This window comes from Clarias gariepinus, chromosome 21, assembly GCF_024256425.1.
Source record: "Clarias gariepinus isolate MV-2021 ecotype Netherlands chromosome 21, CGAR_prim_01v2, whole genome shotgun sequence".
Lineage (NCBI taxonomy): Eukaryota > Metazoa > Chordata > Actinopteri > Siluriformes > Clariidae > Clarias > Clarias gariepinus.
The window spans coordinates 24,282,787-24,303,603 of NC_071120.1; the positions used below are offsets into that span (position 1 = coordinate 24,282,787).

The 20,817-nt window shown below is 38.1% G+C and overlaps 1 protein-coding gene across 2 annotated transcripts in view; it reads left to right on the plus strand.

Annotated features, from left to right (window-relative positions):
• Positions 1 to 20,817, plus strand: part of ksr2 (kinase suppressor of ras 2) — a 108,015-nt gene that overhangs the window by 27,845 nt on the left and 59,353 nt on the right. For both annotated transcript variants that reach the window (XM_053481548.1, XM_053481547.1), the window contains exons 4-6: positions 307 to 342; positions 1,623 to 2,145; positions 20,188 to 20,363. In XM_053481548.1, coding sequence (XP_053337523.1) covers positions 307 to 342; positions 1,623 to 2,145; positions 20,188 to 20,363 — 735 coding nt within the window. The remainder of the gene's footprint in view (positions 1 to 306; positions 343 to 1,622; positions 2,146 to 20,187; positions 20,364 to 20,817) is intronic.

Genomic DNA, 20,817 nt, shown 5'->3' on the forward strand with positions numbered 1-20,817 from the left:
TATACAAGAGTTGGAGAACTCACACGTAACAAAAGCCGTCCTTTCAAACCCGAGTGTGAGTTAATGGACTATAAATGTGAGTGCGAAGGCCAGCCGGTCGCACCGCTTGATTTGCGTGATAGCTGAAATTACGATGATTGTTTTTTAAAGGACTGTGTCCAACTCCTTCCTGACACACTTGCAGGCCGACACGTTGTCAGCGAGAGCAGGTCTAACCCCCGAGGTCAACAAGTTGCTGTGAGAAAATGTCTCGTGTCGCGCTAATGAATATGTATTTGTTTTTCTTCTTCTTTTTTTCTCCCCAAGAACAACTCGAGGACGACAAATTGCACAGTAACGGAGGTGAAGCACTGTCACATTTTGACTTCTTCTCCTTCCACGAAAGTCTGCCTGCATTTCCACCGTCTTCGTTGCATAATAAAAGTCTGCTGTCACACTGTCACCATTGCCATCACTCTCTGACACGGTGGAGTAGACTGCCTTTCACCACACATTGCTCTTCATTTCCTTTTTTTTTTCAACGCTGTCTCTGTTTTGTTGTGATAGATGCTGTCTGACTTCTTCTCAGTGTCGATCCACCATGTGACTCATGGTATCAGACTCGCCGTTCTTCACAACTTCTCTTCTCGTCTCTTCTGTCTCATGTTCTCTTCTCTTTTCTTCTCCTCTGTCTCATGTATCCTTATTTTTTTTTCTCTTGTCTTTTCTATCTCATTTATCTTTCGTTTTCTTCTTCCTTCTTTTCACTTTTTTAATGTTTTTTCTCCTTTTAGTTTCATTTTCTATCCTTCAATTTTGTCTCATTTTTGTTTATGCATCTATTTCTTCTTCTCTTCTGTCTCATTTCTTCTCATCTCTTTTCTTTTTCTCTTTTTCATATATCTTTATTTCTCTTCCCTTGTCTTTTCTATTCTTCTCTTCTCTTCTTGATTAGTGTTCTTTTTTTCATCTCATCTCTTTTTCTTATGTCTCTCCTGTCTCTTCTGTCTCATTTATCTTTTTTTCCTCCCTTCTCCTTTTCTCTTCTGTTTTATGTATTCTCCTCTCCTCTTCTTAGTTAGTACTTTTTTTTCATCTTTTAGCTTTATTTTGTGTCCTTCACTTTTGTCTCATTTTTATGTAAGAAGTATCTTCTTTTCTTCCCTTGTTTTTTTTTTTGTCTCTTATATCATTCTCTTCTTGATTAGTGTTTTTTTGTCTAATTTCCTTTAAGTTTCATTATTAATTGCTTACTTTTTCTTTTCTTCTCCTTTTATCTTGTCTTTTCTTCTTTTTCTTTTTTCCATTTGATTTTATATTCTTCTTTTCACTTCTGTTGTCTTCTCTTTTGCCTCATGTATTATTCTCTCTCTCGTCTTCTTTTTATGTTTTGTGTTTTTCTTTTTTCTATCACCTATGCGTTTCTTTTTTTTCTCATGTATTCTTTTCTGTTTTTGTCTTCTAGTTTTGTTTTCTTTTTCTGTCTCTTCTCTTCCCTTTTCTTCTCTTCTCTTCTCTTCTCACAACCCACTGCTTGTTTGTTGTTCGTTTATCTTTAAGTGTATTCTGTAGACTCATTCATTCAGGTTTTCCGATGTCGTAAAACGTCCTCACACCACTCTGTGTATCTGATGTGTGTTTAGGACTTGGCAGCACACAGCCTAAGCAGGACTGGTCCATTCAGTGGCCAACGTCTGAGTCGGGGAAGGAGAACACCCCAGCCGGTACCCCTGACTCCGGGCAGTGGGTGCGACTGCAGCTCTCGCAGAGTCCGAAGCCACAGTCGCGCTACACCCATGCTCTGTGCCACAGCCCGCAGGCCCTGGCTCCTCCGACCTTCTACCCGCAGCCGGAGCGGTTGTGCGTGGACATTTACTCGGGCCTGACACCGTCTGGCATGCTGGATGTAGGGCACCGCTCTCTACCCCCATCCCCTAGGCAGAGGCACTTTCCTCACACTCCCCCACGCACTCCACTGGTGGTAAACACCATGACACCGCCGGGGACACCGCCACTCCGTCGCCGACACAAGGTGAAGGCACCAGGCACGCCACCACCCGCTAACCGCAAACTCATCCACCTGCTGCCCGGCTTCAGCTCCCTGCACCGCAGCAAATCACACGAGTTTCAGCTGGGGAATCGTGTCGACGATGCACACACACCCAGGTGAGTGTCACAAGCATGAGATCATATTTAATACACAGCACCAGCGAGGTGTAGATCTATCTATCTATCTATCTATCTATCTATCTATCTATCTATCTATCTATCTATCTATCTATCTATCTGTCTATCTATCTATCTATCTATCTATCTATCTGTGCTTTCCTTGTGTCTCTCTGTTTCTGGCTGATGTCTGTGTTTGTCTCTCTGTCTTTCTCTCTCCTGTTCTTCTGTCTCTTTATCATCTCTCTCTCTATGTGTCCCTCTGTCCTTCTCTCCTCTCTATATTCTCTGTCAGGTCCCTCGTTTTTTCCCCTTCTCTCTCTCTCTCTCTCTCCTGCCCTGTCTTTATGTTTTTTTTGTATGTTTATTTAGTCTCATTCGGCTTTCTGTCTGATCTGTCTGTCTCTGAGTCTAACTTTGTTTGATGCAGCTGTATTATCTGTATATACCAATGTTCCAGTGCTTTCTTTCTATGTTTATTTAAAAGAAATATGATTTATGTACAGTGTGTATGCATGTCTATCTATCTATCTATCTATCTATCTATCTATCTATCTATCTATCTAAAAAATAATACCTGACTTCCTCTTCGGTTCTTGACAGTTTTATTGCCTTTGTATGACCTTTATGATGACCTTAGGATGACCTTCATAATTTTTATGGCCTAAAGGTTTAATTTAAAAAAATAAATAAATAAAGGGGGGTGTGTGTTTAACAGTGCTTGTGTGTTAGACATTGTTCCGTTTATTTATTCCATATATATATATATATATATATAATATTATATATATATATATATATATATATATATATAATGTAAATAAAATTATTGCTCACAACATTTACTAACAGAACCTAAAAGAAGTTTTTTTCGTGTAAGTTTAATGACAGAGGAAACAAGTCTAATCATTCAACAGTATCAACTCCTAATTTAGATAAATTATGTTGTTGTATTCGTTACAAAAATAATTTGTGTAACTAAAATTCCAGTCTAATTACTTTTAACTAGAAGGAAAAGAAGAAGAACAACAGCTTTTACCTCAGATGTTTTTGTAAGAGTTTTCCGAAAAGTTTCTCAAATGACATTATATTTACACCTAGCATTGAAGGCTAACTGAACTCTCAAGCCTGAAGGTTTAGTGACAGAAAAAAAAAACAAGACTAAACCCTTAAGAACAACCAAAGAACATTTACTGATCTGTTGACTGAAGAAAATACTTTGTGTAACTCACATTACTGGTTATTTACTGTACACTTAGCATTGAGAGCTAACTCAACTTATATGTTAGGGTCTAGTGAAACATCAAATTAATACTGTAAGGTATTCCTACACCAACACACACACACACACACACACACACACACACACTTGGCGGCGTAAACATTTTCTAAACAATGCTATCCAAATACTTCTTAGCTCATGAGGTAAAGGTGTGTTTTGAGCTGCTATTAAATTCTTCTAACTGTCAAAATCTATTCCATTACCCTGTTCACACACATTGTTGAAATAGTCACACATATACACTCCAGTACACACACAGTGTTCATTCGTGTCAGCCTAGTGCCTAATAACGTATATTACTGTATTCCATAAATTCATGAAGTTTCGGACCCTACTGTGATCTACAGACAGTATGTGTGTGTGTGTGTGTGCTTTAATTTTGAGTGTGTGTTTATACGGTTTTGGTAGCGTGCCCTGGGAAAGTGGATCAAATGGCATTAGAACATTGATTACCGGTTTCATGTCTGTGATCCAGTGCAGAGCCTCTCACAGACCCTCCTAATCACTGTAGATGAACAAATCCAATCAGGATCGAGCTCCTCCGTGACTCGATTGGGGACTCACAGTGCTCGTTTCAGGCTTTTCTGGTTTACCTATAGACTTCTGGTAAACAGGCCCTGATTCATATGTTGTACTGAGCTTCGAACAGACGTCATACAAAGCTCATATCCTGGATTAGTCTGAATCTTAGAGGAAATGTAGAATATCACAAAGGTTTAAAGTCTGACTTCAGTGCCAGGAACTCTTATTATTGTATGCCACTTACCAAGTGAGGGTCTGTCATTCTTGGCTCAGATAATATCTGGGGTGTCAGTTTAAACACTTACATTGTTATGATATATAGTATATAATATATATGGTACGCGCTACTAAATATACAGTATATATTACGTACTGAAACTCGAGCATCTTAAACGCCCTAGTGCATTTGTCAGAGGGGCTTTGCTCCAAACACACGTGTTCCCAGTAGTGGGAAGGAAGTTGTGTTGTGCAGTTGTTGTTGGAAATGGGTCTCTCGACGAAATAAAAAGTATTCATAGTTAAGTATTATTTCCGCTCATATGAAATGGTCGTGAATGCGGGCCGAGATTAAAAAAGGTGACAGAACAATCCATTATACTGACATCATAATTATGATGTCGGGATTCAGCAGGCTCAAGTAGTTCAGAGAGAATGAGACATCGTTTACACACATTGATTGGCCAACACAGAGTCCAGACCTTAACTCTAGGAAAAAATCTTTACTCAGCGCTCCGACTCTTTCATGAATGCGACTCTGGACAGTAAAAAACATTGCAACATTGCATAAGCTTATGGAAATTATGCCACTGTGAATGCATGCTGTATTCAAAGCAAAATATGGATAAGGCTGTGGGTGCTTGGTGAAGACCCTTAATCATACGCCCACCCCATACTACCCAGCCACTGCATGCGGTGCCGGCCCCAAGTAAGAGGGCTCTGTCAGGAAGAGCGTCTGGCGTTAAATGGGCCGAGTTCAATGCGCCACTGCGGTTTAGGGTCCGCAGTGGCGACACCCTGATGGGAAAAACCGAAAGAAGAAAAAAATAATAATCAAAGCAACAGGCGGTCCAACAAAATATTAGAGTATGTGTTTTGTTCGTAGTATATTACCTTCAAACAAAATCAGCTGTTTTAAATTCTGCACTACTATAAAATAATTAAGAGCTACACAAGACCTCTTCATGTGCTTGGCAATAGTTTAAAAATCATTGCTCAGCCTGTGACAGAGTGTACATTCTTTTGAAGTCTGCATGCATTTGCGTCTGGGGATGACTGCCTACCGCTGTGTTTCAATTAACTTCCGGTAAGCCTGTGGCCATTTGTGTTCAAGTGAGTTCTTCAACATACTGTATAAATGAATGAAAGAAAGGTTTTCGAATTTTTCGAGAAAAATTCTGTCTGTATGTCTATCTAGCCAGATTTTGTCACAGCATCACACAAAACTGGCTGGACTGAATTTATTGGAACTTCGGCACTACTTAGGTATTTACCTGAAGTTAAACCTGCATCATAAATCAAATCAAAATGTTATGAACCAGATTATAAACTGCCAATTTTAACAGCGTACTGCATATGCGTCAAACTATGGGCGTGTCTCTTAGTCTTCCGCTAGACAAAATTGTATGAATTTTGGCACTATTTATCCCCCTATCTCACTTATGTGGTTTGACTCGCGGTGAGATGTGGTGTTAGGCAACTTAAGCCACCAATTGCCGCAGTTGCCCTCAGATGTTCAGCCAACGTTCCGCGAATCATTTTTTGCGCGCGGAAACATGGAAACCTAATCACAGCGCCAAAACTCGCGGTGAATCATGATGAACCGTACTTATGGCCACCGCGCGAAACCGCGTAGGTAAGATAGGGGTATTAGATATCTGCCTGAAGTTTAACCTGCACCTTAAGTAAAATCAGCTGGATTTAATAATCAACTTTAAAATAAGCTTCTAATGCTCCACTTGCTTGATGTAAACAAACCCCTACACCAATAGATATTAATTAGAAAAGCTAAACTGAGTATTTTCACTGGGATTAGTTCATATTTTTACTTCTGAAATAACAGCGCTGAAGTGGTATAAGTGAATTTTAATGCTCTAGATTCGTTTTAGGACAAAATGTATTATTTATCCGATCTACTTTTTCAATTTGGCTGACAATGAAAGTAGTACAACTTAATCCAAACCCAACCTGAGGATACTGAACCTTACATGTGAATGTGATTTCTTTGTATTAATAAGTTAGACAGAGAGTTCTGCCGTACAGAAAGACAGACAGACATGTACGTGGGCTTCGACCTGAAATAATAATAATATCACTGATTACATTAAAGCTGATCAGATTATTTTTAGCTGTGACCTTCATTTCTAGAAAGTTGGAGATAAAGTCAGAGAGGCCAGATTGAGGAGGTTTGGACATGTTCAGAGGAGAGATGGTGAATATATCGGTAGAAGGATGCTGAGGATGGAACTGCCAGGCAGGAGGTCTAGAGGAAGACCAAAGAGGAGATTTAGGGATGCAGTAAGAGAGGACATGAAGGTAGTTGGTGTGAGAGAAGAGGATGCAGAGGATAGGGTTAGATGGAGGCAGATAATTCGCTGTGGCGACCCCTGAATAGGGAACAGCCGAAAGACAAAGACAAGTACTTACTCTATTCTATTATTTTATTCTATTATACTCTCGTACTTACTAGACGAAGGGCGTCTTTATTACGTTTTTTTTAGGCAGGGTAGCAAGATGAGTCTAAACGCCAAGAGACAAACCCGTGTCAGTACAGGAACTGCTTGGAGACTGGACTTCCTTCTGGTTCCTCCAGCCCTGATTATTAGTCTTATTACGAGTCGCTGTGAATGAGCTGTCGCTATAGAAACGGTAAAGTATTTATAGGAGAGAATATAATTATAACTATTTATTTTAGAGCAGGGAACAAACTCAATGAACATGTGACATAAGGAGGATCTTAAATGACGGATTGCGTAATTCATGCAAATCATTTTTTTCCAGCTACAGTTTGTTTGTTAGTAACTTCAGAATGCAGGTAGTCTGTGTGTGTGTGTGTGTGTGTGTGTGTTCACCTCCTGTGGCTGCAGGGTGTAAGACAGCTCCAGGGGTTATCCCTCGTTTTCTAATGTGCACTGAGATCTGTGTGTAAAAGAGAGAGATAGAGAGAGAGAGAGAGAGAGATTTATGAAGAGTAACATGCTTGACAGACATGACGTCATCTTTGACAGGGTTGAAGGGAGACTGTCGGGAGTGGAACAGTCAGAGATAATCGACTTTTTTTTAATCATGACTGAATCAGTGACATTACCTGAAGTCTGTGTGTGTGTGTGTGTGTGTGTGTATGTGTGTGTGTGTAGGCACTTCATACTGATCTAGACTTAATCAACATTAAAGGAAGATGCATCTCTTATCCATGGAACTGTTATCTGTTTTTACCCCACCCGTCTTTCTCCTTATGTCTCTCTCTCTAACTAATGACGTAATTATTTTGTCACTCTTACTTTTCCTACCATCTGTGAGTTCATTCTATGGTCTTTCTTTCTTTCTTTCTTTCTTTCTTTCTTTCTGACAGTGTTCATTGGAATTAGGAGAAGATAATTAAGGAAAATCCAACATTATGTCTGGGATTTTTTTTATTTATGAGTTTGTGTTTCTTTCTCCTTCTTTTACTCTCTCCTTCTCTCCTTTCTTTTATTCTGCTTTTGTCATTCGTCAACCCGCGATATTGCAAAATTTATTGTCATCCTTGATTTCTTTATATTTTCTGTTGTTTATCCGTATACTGTACAGTGAATATGAATATGAAATAGGAAACAACACATCCACCTCTTGTCTTTTTATTTATTTGGGTTGCTCTCTTTCTCTCTTTCTCTTTTGCCTTCACGTATCCTGCTGTATGCTGTCTTGTGGATTCTTTCCTTTCTTTCTTTTGTTTGTCCTTTTTTTTTCTGACAATGTTCAGTGGTATAAAGAGAAGATAAACATGGAACAGAAACACCATGTCCAGTTCTGCTCTCTCATTCTCTCCCTCTCTGTTCTGCTGTCTTTCTCGTTCCACTTTTCCTACAGTATGCCATTCTTTAACTCACAATATAAGTTTTTAGGGGTGCTCTGATTGATGGGTTGCGGATTGTAATCGGCCGATAATTGCTTTGGGAAGTTTGATGAGCGGTCTCTATAATGGCTGAAATAGGAAAAACCGATCAGATCTCACGAGACTGGCGAATCTACAGTATGTGATGGGTGAAAAAGACAATACATTAGCAACCTGCAACCTGTGTAACAAGCAAATTCCACGAGGCAGGAAGCACACAAAGCATTTTAACGCCACGAGCTAAGCGCCACTCACTCAACTGTCGTTAATAGAAACGTTTCAAAGACAGCACCCCCCTCCTGCAAGGACACTAAGAAGCATACTGAAATATAAAACAAAATACAAGGAATCTGACAACTCATGTCCGGCTTGGATTCGCGTTATACTATGCCAGAGCGAAAATATTTCACGGATGCACTTTACTACCTGTGGTCCTTAGGGTAAATTAGAAACTGTCTTAAGGCACAATTTTGACTAACCCCTTTTTTTAGGGGGGATTCCAATTCCTCCCCGTCACTAGGGGGACCCGCATTAAGGCTCCTACCACCACTCAGTCGGGAGGGCCGAAGACTACCACGAGTTTCCTCCGAATCACATGATGTCAGCCGACCGCATCTTTTTCTTTGATCTTTGGCTTGCTCACGCACCGCTGGGGGCGGCGTAACACACTCAGAGGATAGTGCTATCCGCTCCTTCTGCTTGCGTGACTTCACAGACGCCCCTGATTGGCTGTAGAGCCGTGATTAATGTGGGAGCACCAAGTAACTCTCATCCCTCCCCTCTGAGAGAGCTCGGCCAATCAGCTCTCTCTAACAGCATCACCCGGGAATCAAACTTGCGATCTCCTGATGATAGGGCGAGCACTTTACCACTGCGCCACTCGGAGGCGACTAACCTTTTTTTGTTGCAGTTTTTAGTCTAAAGTTAAAGTAATCTAAAGTTAAAGACTTTGTTTGTTCTTTGTGTTAATTTATTTATTTTTATATAATTCACAGGAAAGTTGTATTCGTCAAGCTCTAAGCTGTTCTCAATTACTCACAAAGCACAGGCTGCTATGTTTTAAGTTCATGTTGTACATGTTGTACATGTTGCTTGGCAATAAATACAGTTGTCAATTCATGATATTCCTCTTCTCGTAATACATACAGTATATTTGATATATTTTTATATTTGTTGTTAAATATAGCTTAATAAATAATGCTACATGATAAGGCTTTAAATAGACCCTGTAATTGGTGATCGGTACCGGACGGTGCAGCTTCTAGTGATCGGAGCACCCCTATAATTTATTATCCTTTCTTTCTCTATGTTTCTGTTGTTTTCCAAAATATGTCCTTTTTTATTTTCCGTTCTTCCTTTTTTTCCCTTTTGAAAATATGCAGTGCTTTTTGGTGAATAAAAACAGGGGATGCTGTGTCCAGTCCTTATCTCTTATTTGATTGGGTTGCTCTCTCTCTCTCTCTCTCTCTCTCTCTCTCTTGCTTTCACTTATCCTGATATGTCTTTCTTTTTGCTTTACCTTAATCATCCTATATTTCTATATTTTTCTACCCTCTCTACAGTATGTTTGTTCATTTCCCCATTTGTTTTCGTTCATCTCTCTCTGTCTCTCTCAGTGATGTTTGCGTCTTGAGACCCTCCTCTTCACCAGCAGTAATTAATAAGACTCGTTATGTTAATGAGCATCACCCCATGTGTGTACAGTAAAAAGGCCAGCGGCTCCTAGTGCTTGAGTCTCACACATCACTCGGGTCATTACAGCGTGAGAAGCGCCTGTCGAGGCTCAGTCACGCTCGCGACTTCATCGGAGTCGGCTAAAGCACGAGTGTGTACGCGTGGGACTTGGTCTGTCTCACCACTTTTTGTAGCGAATGTTAAAGCACTGCTTTATTAAATCTGATGTTTGCTAATAAATCAGGGAGCTCGAGAGACCCAGAGGAGGAGGAAGAGGAAGAAGAAGGAGGAGTAAAGAATGAGGGGGAATATGTAGGAGAATAGAGCTATGATTCACCACGTATTGCATTAATTTTTTTATTTTTTATTTTAAAGAGCGAATTACTGTTTAAATTGGAACATTTCTGTCTAATGAAATGCTTTGCGTTGTCCTTAGTGCAGTGTTGCTTAGTATTATAGTTTCTTTCTCAGCCTCTTTCTCTGTCCTCGCCTCTTCCCTTTCCTCCTTCCCTTCCTCATCCTCCACCACCTCTCTAACTCCTAATAAGCTTTTTTTTTTTTTAAAAAAATTGCAGAAACCTCGAGGACTGAAATAAGGCAGGAGTTACGAACGCGCACGACTTCGCCTTCAGTATCCAGTGCACGTGACGGCAACATCGAAGTGATTTCAGCAATCGAACGAAAAAGCTTATCTTCTGTTATATAAAAGGTTAATTAATTAGAGATTAGACTTTTGCCTTCAAGAAAAAAAAAAATAAAATTACTTCGTTTTCTGCTTGGATAAGAAGCTCCAACTTTGATAGAGTTAACCATGGAACCTGTTAAAACCCGAGACTTTTTTTGACGAGTGCAATTTTTCTCGCTCTCATATCCGTGTAGGTTTCCTGGAAGTTTCGCTGTAATTACAGATTTGTAGCGGTTACGCAATAACATGCTTCAAGGGAGCTTTCATACATGCAGTGCATTTTTGCTCTTTGGTGCGGGCGGGAAGCGAGAGTGCCAACACTATTTGATTCTTACGGAGCCCTTCAGGGGGGCTAAAATGGTTTTAAAAACAAAAAAACAACAGGATTATTTATTTATGTTTATATATATACTGTATCATATGTATATCATTTAGGGTGTACTTACTTTTGTTGCCAGCTATTTATTAAATAATAATAATAATAATAATAATAATAATGGCTGTATGTCAAGTTATTAACAGTAAATCTATACTGTTATGCAAGCTGCACATTGACTATACTAAAATGTTTCCAAGTTTCAAGATATACAATAATATTTGCTGAAATAAGAGGGGTGTACTTACTTTTTTGAGAGTGGGTGTATTTATATAGTAATCTGATTAGACAAGAGGCATTAAATGGGTGCTTTTATTGAGCATAACAGCACTGAGACATTTAATTATTATTTTTTTATATATATATTTTATTGAGGAAAGAACAGAATTGAACAGTTACAAAAAGAGTTAACGATGTTCCTCTTGATTTTTGTTGAATCTGATCAATCTATTCATGTATTCGGTTACACAAAGTAAGGTAAAAGCAGGAAATGATAGTTAATGTGTGGTATTTGCATACGCTTTGAGAAATTAAATGATGCACTTATTCACGCTTGATCGTCGACTTTGATATTCAGATATTGAAATAAACACATTTTTTTTTACTTCACTCCCTAGTTTAACTATCTAGCAGCGTAATTGTGGGAACTAGATGGTCTTATGAAGTTTGTGTTATTAAACTTGGAAGCACCTCTCCTTAATTCGGCGTGAAATTTTGATGATAAACCTTCCATCGATTTCCCGTCACCAGACGTGCAGGAACTGCGTGATTTGAGTTCATTAGCGGAACCTTTTTTTTTTTTTGTCGCCGCTTTTGCATCTCGGGAGTGCGTTGAGTCCCCATGAGTCTGGGTCCGGATCTGCGTCGTCTCGCGGGAAATGAGGAGATAATTGGTGCCGCGTTGTGACTGAGTGCCAGATTACTTTTGAGGAGGTGTTCGATCACGGCCTCGGTTTCGAGTCGACTTTTAATGAGTTTGTGCTGGAACTTAGCGCGGTAATAGGAGCGAACGCAGAGTTGTGTGAACCAGCAGATATGAGAGCTGCACAATATGAGATTACCGCTCGTGCGCTTTTATTACTCGGATGAATAATAGTTGGAAGAGCGGTTGAATATTATTTCGGTGGAAGCGCAGTCATGTAAAGGTGGTTTGAATTTTTATGGTTCTGGTGTTTGGGCTGAATCACTATTAATTTGTGATCTTTTCTAACTTTTATTAAGATGGAGATGGAGATGATAGATCTGAACTTTTATCTGTCAACAAAAGACCTCTAAACTTTTAAACTTTGAAATCTTTTACAGTCTGATTTCTTTTAAAACAAGCTATTCAGTAGGAATGGGAATCACCAGGGACGACCCAATACGATATTATCACGATACCTACGATACGATTTGTATTGTGATTTTTTAAGTATCACGATTTTTATATTTTAATGTAACATTTTTCAGATTATAAACAAACTTAGGAAATAACATGTTACCACCTCGAATGCATAATAAAATAAATAATAAATAAAAAAGACATAAATAAATCAGAATTTAATAATAAAAATTATAAAATCATATTGCGCTATAGTGTTGTAGTGTTAAGCACTGCCGCCTTGCACCTTCAGGGTCGAGGGTTCGATTCCCACTGCGGAGCTCTGTTGCATATTCTCCCCGTGCTTGGTGGGTTTCCTCCGGGTATTACGGTTTCCTAAGACAAAGACATGCAGATTAGGCTAACTGGCATTCCGAAATTGTTCGTATTGTTGTAAGACTAGACTGTTTAAATGAAACTGGAGTGACACTGCAGTCCATAAAAATCAATTTTCACCGAGAATTGTCTATTAACACGACAAATTCATCTAAAACAAAACAACAAAGGCAAAATGATTTAAAAGACTGAATGTACACAGCATCACTTTCACGCAGGCTGTGTGTGTTTATAGTGTGTTTAAAGTCTCTCTCTTTGACTAATGTCACAGTTTCCTGGGATTCTGTTGGTTTCCACACAGTTCGGTTTGCCAGCTCTTAAAATGGCTTGTTTTTTTTCCCCCCACATGAGCCGAGCTATTTCGTTTCCCTCAGCCTTCAAAGGAGCTGAAAATTTCACACTCTCGCCTCCGGGCCAGAATTTCACGTTAGGGTTTTCCTTATATTGGGAACAGATTTGATTTTTGGAGAAGAGTGTACAAAAACAGACTTACATGAAAAATAGATTTACATGTTAATAACATTTTAAAAATCAAATTTTACTAATTAGACAATAATAATAATAATAATATAATTATATTTTCCGTATAATTATAATATTATTATTATTATTATTATTATTATTATAATATGTACTGTAAGTGTTTTATAGGTAGTGCTGTCACAATTTTAAAATACTCAGATTTACTTGTATTATTAAATTGCAATTTTGAAAAAAAAAAAAGCAAGATAAACTGGTTAGGGGAAACAGATTATGCAGTTTACATTTACCTTTAACAAATGTTAAATTAAAATCTCTGCAATTGGACCGGCGTTGCATGCAGTGGCTGGGTCGTATGGTATAGGGGTGTGTCAACTCACCGACGGTGGGACTCAAACCCAAATCCTCAGATCAACAACCCACTGTAGAGCCTGAGCCGCCTGAGCCACCACCACTCTTTTTTGTAAAAACAGTTCCCCTTAAAGGTAGTTTAGCTTTTTTGGTTTTATCCAAACTTCCATCTAGATGCTTTTTATAAAGATGTTTTCTCAGTCATCTTATTATCCGCGTTAACTGTTTCATTACCACACACAGCCAGGTAACCGTGCTGCAATTATGGGAAGCCATTAAGGTCAAACTTGATTAAACTTTGTAGATTAATCACATGCGTTAGGGCGTTAATATTGGCTATTAATAGTCCTAATTATAAGTAAAAGTCTTTAGTGTCTAAAGACTGAAAGAGTACCGAAAGAGTAAAAATTATTGTTATTGTTGACATATTGAAATAAAATGCAACTTTAAATAATGTAACTATAAATGGATGAATGTGAAACGTATGACGTGGTGCTTGTTAATTCAAATTCAAATTCAAATTTTATTTGTCACATACACAGTCATACACAGTACGATATGCAGTGAAATGCTTATACGACCGCCTGTGACCTTAAAAATGTAAAAACAATAAACAAGAAATAAAAAAATAAATAGCTGGGAAATAAGAACATAGAACAAAATATGAAAGTTTTCAAAAAAATATATAAAAAAAATATATATAAGAAATATAAAAACTCATCTGCACAAATAACAAAATAAAAATAAAAATGGGAATAAATGGAAATGTCCAGAAAGCTTGCAAGTGTGCATGTATGTATGTTCAAATGTGCAATGTTTTTATTTAATTTTTAATTAATTGTTTTATATTATTTAATATTTAATAATATTTTATTTTAATTTGAATGAATTATTTTAATTTATAAAATAATTAATGTAATATAACAGGAGTAACAGCTTGAGAGTGATGTTACTAGAAAATAATCAGCTTCAGAGTTGTAACTGTAACTTCACATCAGGCTGCATCACGTTACCCTGTTATTGATTATTCTCCTGTAACTGCACACTCCATGGTGTGTTTTTTTTTGGCATATAAATAATACCATGTGTGTCTGTGTGTGTGCTGATATTTGTTCATGAATGTATTGTATGTGTGTGTCTGCAACCTCATTCGTGTAAATCCAAGACTGATATTTCTTCCATTAATGACTGACCAGATTAAATGTTAACACACACACACACACACACGCACATAAATATCCACACAATCTGTCTCCATCTCTCTGTCTCCCCTGTCCACTATCACGGGTCATTCTCGGCCCCCCCGGCCCTCACCAAGCCGCGCCTCTCAGATTGCCAGCGTGATGATGAATTTATATGAGTGTTTAAAGGTGACAGCGCCGGCAGTGTGTAACTGATTCATCACGCCCAAGCCTGACTGAAGCTCGTAGAGGAACCGGCACAGATGAGTGTCTGGAGAGCTTTTACCTTCTTTTCCCGTGTGCCTGAGATCTGTTTGTGACTTTATGAGATGTTTGGTGTTGAAGCCTCGGTGTGACATCTAAGCCAAGAGCTAAGTGCGGTTTTTGTGACCACACAAACACTAGGCCAGTGTTGGAGATAGAGCAGAGAGCTAAGCTGAGACAATAAGACATACTGACTTACTGTACAGAATATTTAGAGTATTTATACTGTACTGGTTGTATAAGTAGAGACTGAGGCTGACGTCCTTCTCAGCCAGACTGTAGATTCATGAAACCTGGCAGTCGGGACAGACGAAAGCGCTGCATACTGTAGATTTATTCTGAAGTCTATATAACTTCATGGCACATCTGGCACATACCATCGTACTGTAACATCAAACACGGGATTCGAAATTATCTGAACAAATTCTGGATGGAAAATTTATATAGATGAGCCAGACATGGTTCTTTTGCTGCTTCAGGTGAACAGACAGACAGACAGACAGATATACAGACAGACAGACAGACAGACAGATAGACAGATAGACAGACAGATAGACAGATAGATAGATAGATAGATAGATAGATAGATGGATGGATAGGTAGACAGACAGACAGTTAGACAGACAGACAGACAGTTAGATATATAGACATAGACAGACAGAGAGACAAATAGATAGATACAGACAAACAGACATAGATAGATGGATAGGTAGAAAAACAGACAGGTGGAAAGACAGACAGGCAGATATATATATATATATAGATATATATACCCTGTATATCTATAAGATAAGAAAGAAAAAGAAAGATTAACAGAAAAAGAAAGCTCATATGATGATAATACAACTACAAATAATAAAAAAAATAATAATAATCTGATGAGTGATGTTATCCCCAACATAATCAGAGCCGTGTTTATTATTTGGCAGTGAAGATGTTTGGCAGTACATTTTGCCAGTTTTGTTAATGCTGCTGTTAACTTCATGCTCTGAGCAATATATCACTCGTACCTGTCATTCACACATCACACACACACACACACACACACACACACACACACAGGTTTGAAATAATCCTGGAGTTTACATTTGACAGCATTTTTAACATAGTTCTTTAAAAAAAAAAAAAAAGACAAAATAGTAAAAAAAAATACTATTAAATAATAACATATAAAGCCTCAATTAGAACTAAATATTTGAGGTTGAGTGTCATGGAAAAACCCAATCCAAGGCACTACATTTACATTTAGGCATTTGGCAGACACTCTTATCCAGAGCGACTTACATTTTTATCTCATTACACATCTGAGCAGTTGAGGGTTAAGGGCCTTGCTCAAGGGCCCAACAGTGGCAACTTGGTGGTTGTGGGGTTTGAATCTGGGATCTTCCGAACCGTAGTCCAATGCCTTTCCAACCGTGGAAAGGAATTTTTATGACGTTTTTACAATATTCCTATATTTAAAGATAAAAGAAATTGCAGATTTAAATATTTACATTTTTAATGATGTAATATGACGTAATGTACTGGAGACAGGAAGATTTTAACGAAACAAAAGTTTTAGATAATCTGAAACTATAATTTCACTCGGATGGAAAAGAAAACAGAAAATTAAAAAGCTGATTAAGCCTCATGTTATTATACACATATTACACATATTACACATACTGTATTACACATATACGCCATGTCGTAAAGAAAGGAATGCTTTATTTACTATTTTTAAAATAGAATATTTATACTGTTTTTATATATTTATACTTATTATATACTTATTTTTCTTTTACATACTTTATATATTTATTTTTGCATGTTAAAACTATTTAAACTAGAAAAAACGTCTAAATGAAAGTAAAATATTAAATAAATAGACATTAAACCGCACTTCTTCTTGGCATCAGCTGCTTAAAAAAACAAACTGAAAGTGGCTCCATTGTCACTGCTAACATTCCTGGGACTCATGGTGCTATGTCTTTACTAAATCTTAAACAACATGCAAAAAAAAAAATAAAAATAAATAAATAATAATGTAAATTCGCTTAGCTTGGCTTTCCATTGACACAAGCAAGTTTTAAGGTCCAGTTCGGCTCCGTTTCGTCGCTCGGATGTCTAAACTGCTTTGTGTGCCAAGGGATTTTTTTTGCAAAATTTCAATCCTTAATGCGAAACGTCTTAAGGCGGTGCGTTTGTACAGTATGCTGACGCACCACTATAATGTTAAAAATAAGACACTTAAGTTTTGGAAATTAATTTTAAAAATGGGCACATTAAAAAATTATAGCATGTGTGTAAAATTTGCTCTTGATAAAAGTATGTTATTTCACGTTTTTACAAATTATGTTAACAAATTATTATTATTATTATAATTATTATTAGTAGTAGAAGTATTGTTATAGTAGTAACAATCATATTGTTGTTCTTTTTAATAAGTATATAATACTACTACTTCTATTCCTAATAATAACTATTATTAGTAGTAAGTATATAATATTGTTATTATTATTATTATTATTATTTAATATTAATAGAAATAAATATATACATTTTAAGATGCATTATTGTTTTACTCGTGATAAAATCCACTCTCTGTGAAGTCACATTTTTTTTCTTTAGATATTTTAAGATCATTATAGCAGAGTGATTAATTCATGGCATTTATTGTTATTGGTCTCTTCCAACATTTCTCTCATGGACGTTAAGAATGATTTATGGCCACTGGCTTGAAACACACACACACACAACACACACACAAAATAAATGTAAAAGAAAGAAAAAGAGAAGGAAAGAACAAGAAATAAACAAGTTTTGCATTGACAGCCTGTCTTTCAAAGCTTAATGTGTTTTCTAAGAGCTTTAACACCACACACATACTTACACGCTCGTGCCCCCTTTACCCCCTGCTTCATTTGCTGTCACTATGCTCCGTGTTACACTTTAATGTATTCTGCGCACCAGGAAAATGTTTATCATCCTGCGCTGTGACAGAAGCCTCTCTTACTCTCTCTCTCTCTCTCTCTCTCTGTGTGTCACGTACACGCTTTCACAAAAAAAGCAACCAGACAACTGAGAAATAAACAACATGTACCTTCGGCGAAAACAGGAGGCGTTTCAAAGTTTGCTGCGGTGCCACCGATTTCCGTTTAAATTGAAACTTTCGTCCATTGCTCAGACTCAAGATGTGCATCAGGAGGTGTTTGTGCAGCTTTATAGAGCCAGCCATGTGGTTCCAGCTGCGGTTCCAGCTGTGGATTTAACTTTCATTGCATGACATGATCTCAGGCTCAAACAGCCGCTCATACTGTACAACCATGCTAAGCATAAAAGCATCTCAGAATGTATTGCTGTGCACTTTGTACCATATGCATCACTTTTTTGTGTTTCTTTTGTGCGTCCTTTTACAGCGGTGTGTTAATTCAAGGACTTTGGGACAAAAAAGACATGTTCAAGGTCAGGTCAAATGAAAATCAACGTGAACTAATAAAAAATAAATATAGTTGTAAGCAACGATGATCGGGCCCAAGCACCTGCTTTAACAGCGCCCGGGCCCATTAGAAAAACAGTGGGCACATGCATTTAAACGGGAAGTACCAATACCAATACCATTAGGGCATTATTTTTGAATAGGAGGAGGTTTATGTTAAGACTTCCAAAAAGGCCCAGAATGCTGGAAAAAAGCATCACACTATGATGTCACTCATTGTGCTGTCACTCTATAAGTTATTAGCCACCTTTGAGGCTAAAGTTTGAGGCATCATCGCGGTTGAAGAGTTTGAGATATGAAAAATACCTTTGCAATTTTTCATCCACAATGTCTTGAGATCATATGGTCCAAGTTGGGTGGGGATCGTTTAAATCCCTTAGGAGGAGTGTATCAAAATCCACAGAGTGCGTTTTGCAAAAAAACTAAATAACTGAGTTCCTGTGGACTAGAGCCCATTACATGGACAGTGACAGTTCTTCAACTTAATGAGATCTAAATGTGTACCCGGTTTCGAAAGGTATAGATGAAAGTGTGAATGATCTATGCAGCAAAATCTTTTGTGACGGCCCTGGCCTTGCCCAGGGACCAGCCTCTAAGGCGTTCTAATGGCAGCAGATTCCAAGGGGAGCAGCAATCCTTCCTTGGCTTAGTACAAATCAATTGTGCCCAATGTAAAAATGTGTTTAAAAAATTTTTTGTAGCCATGTTATTTCCAAACCCTGTTAACAGCCTTAACAATATCTAAGGAATAAACTACACCACTCTTAAAATGAAAAAGATTAGAGTAATCTAATATAGCATCATCACCATGTTCCCAAAGTTTAAAGCTCATTCTTTCATTAGCATGTTCATTGTGTGAAATGCTCCAAATGGTGTTTGTGTCCTCAAGAATCATTTTCGAAAAAGTTTCTACACATTATTTCGTATTTCTGCGTGTCAGTGTGTGTGTGTGTGTATATGTATGAGAGAGAATGTGTGGGTGAGCATTTGACAAAGACAGAGCGAAAGAAAAGAAAGGAAAGCACGTAAGCAGGAGGAGATCAGCAGGGGTGTGCCTTGAGTCCTCACTTATTGTCAGTCTGTTTGTTCTCAGGAAGATAAATGGATCGGATTCGATTTGAAATGCAGAATGTGGCTTTATCTAAATTGCTGATAAAGACGTCGTGGGGAGACGCGGATAACCTGTAGCTTGTTTCTCTTTCCCTCCGTACGTTCGGGGCGCTTGAAATGGCTGATCGTGGGACTCGCTTGGTTGAATAGCATCCCTGAGGCATCAACACACAATTGCATCTAAATGAGCTTCTTACTGAGATGCTGTGAGCTACACAGCTTATTAACAGAGTGATGGGTGTGTGTGTATATGAAAGTGTGTTATCTGGGCTACATTGGGGCTGCCCTGGTGTGTGTGTGTGTGAATGGCTCTTGACCCCACACTTCAGAATGCTTGGTTAGAGTGTTATCTAAGGTGCGAAAGGTCCAAGACCTCATTATAAAATCGTATGGTGCTGTTGTGCTCTAACCATGTGTTATTTGGTGCAAATGATGTCCTCTGGTCACTTCTTTATTTGCTGAGCTTTTTAAGGGCAGGTTGTTAATTAAGGGGACTTTCTAAAGGGGAAGATGTTAAGGTTAAGGGTGTTCTGAGGTTATGGCAGGCACTCATTCAAGTGAGTGTATTTTTAGTGCTGTTATGAAACATCTTTAGAACAAGATAGCTCTTTCTTTATTCCTCTCTAATGAAGTTAGCAGGACATAAAAAATTGTGTCCGTTATGTTAGCAAGGAACCAAATGCAAACTCCTCCATCCTAAAAATATTACATCTTTACCTTTGACCTTCTACAGAATAAAGCACCGAAACTGGAGACCCCCTCCATACACGTTAGCCCTTAGCTCACCCATGTGTTCACCAATTACTGTCCACCTGTTGTATTGAGATCTTCTTCTTTTTTTCTTCCAACACAGAGCCAAAAAGAAGGCCAAGCCTCTGAACCTGAAGATCCACAGCAGTGTTGCCGGGAGTTGTGAGAACCTGCCGACTCAACGATCTCCTCTCCACTCGGATCACTCACTCCGCTCGTTCTTCTTCCCGAGCCTAGTGCCCTCCACGCCACCCGTTCACGCTGAGACTCCTTCTGCCAGTATGTACCAACTACTTAACTTTATACACAATGCTTGATAGCAGTAAGCAGGGGGTTCGCAGGAAAATCGGTTTGGTTCCGAGTACCTGCTGAGCCAGACAGAAAGAAATCAGTGGAAAGTCAGTAAATGAAAAATTTACCATGTTATGTCTAGTCACTGCTTAAAGTTCATAACATCATATAGTATAATAATACTATGATAATTTAAAGTACATGATATAAGCCTGTAGGTGTTATTCTTACTGTGATTAAAGTTACATGCAGAAAACTTATAAAGCACTATATAGATTACAGTTAAATTCTATAAATTAAAATGTTATAGATTTTGTAATGCCAAGGCATTTTAATTTTTTTCTTCTTACATTGGCTGACCCCCCCCCCAAAAAAAATCACATGCTGTAATATTCATTCAGTTGCCTTTATCTTTAATTACAACACACAATATGCGGCCAGT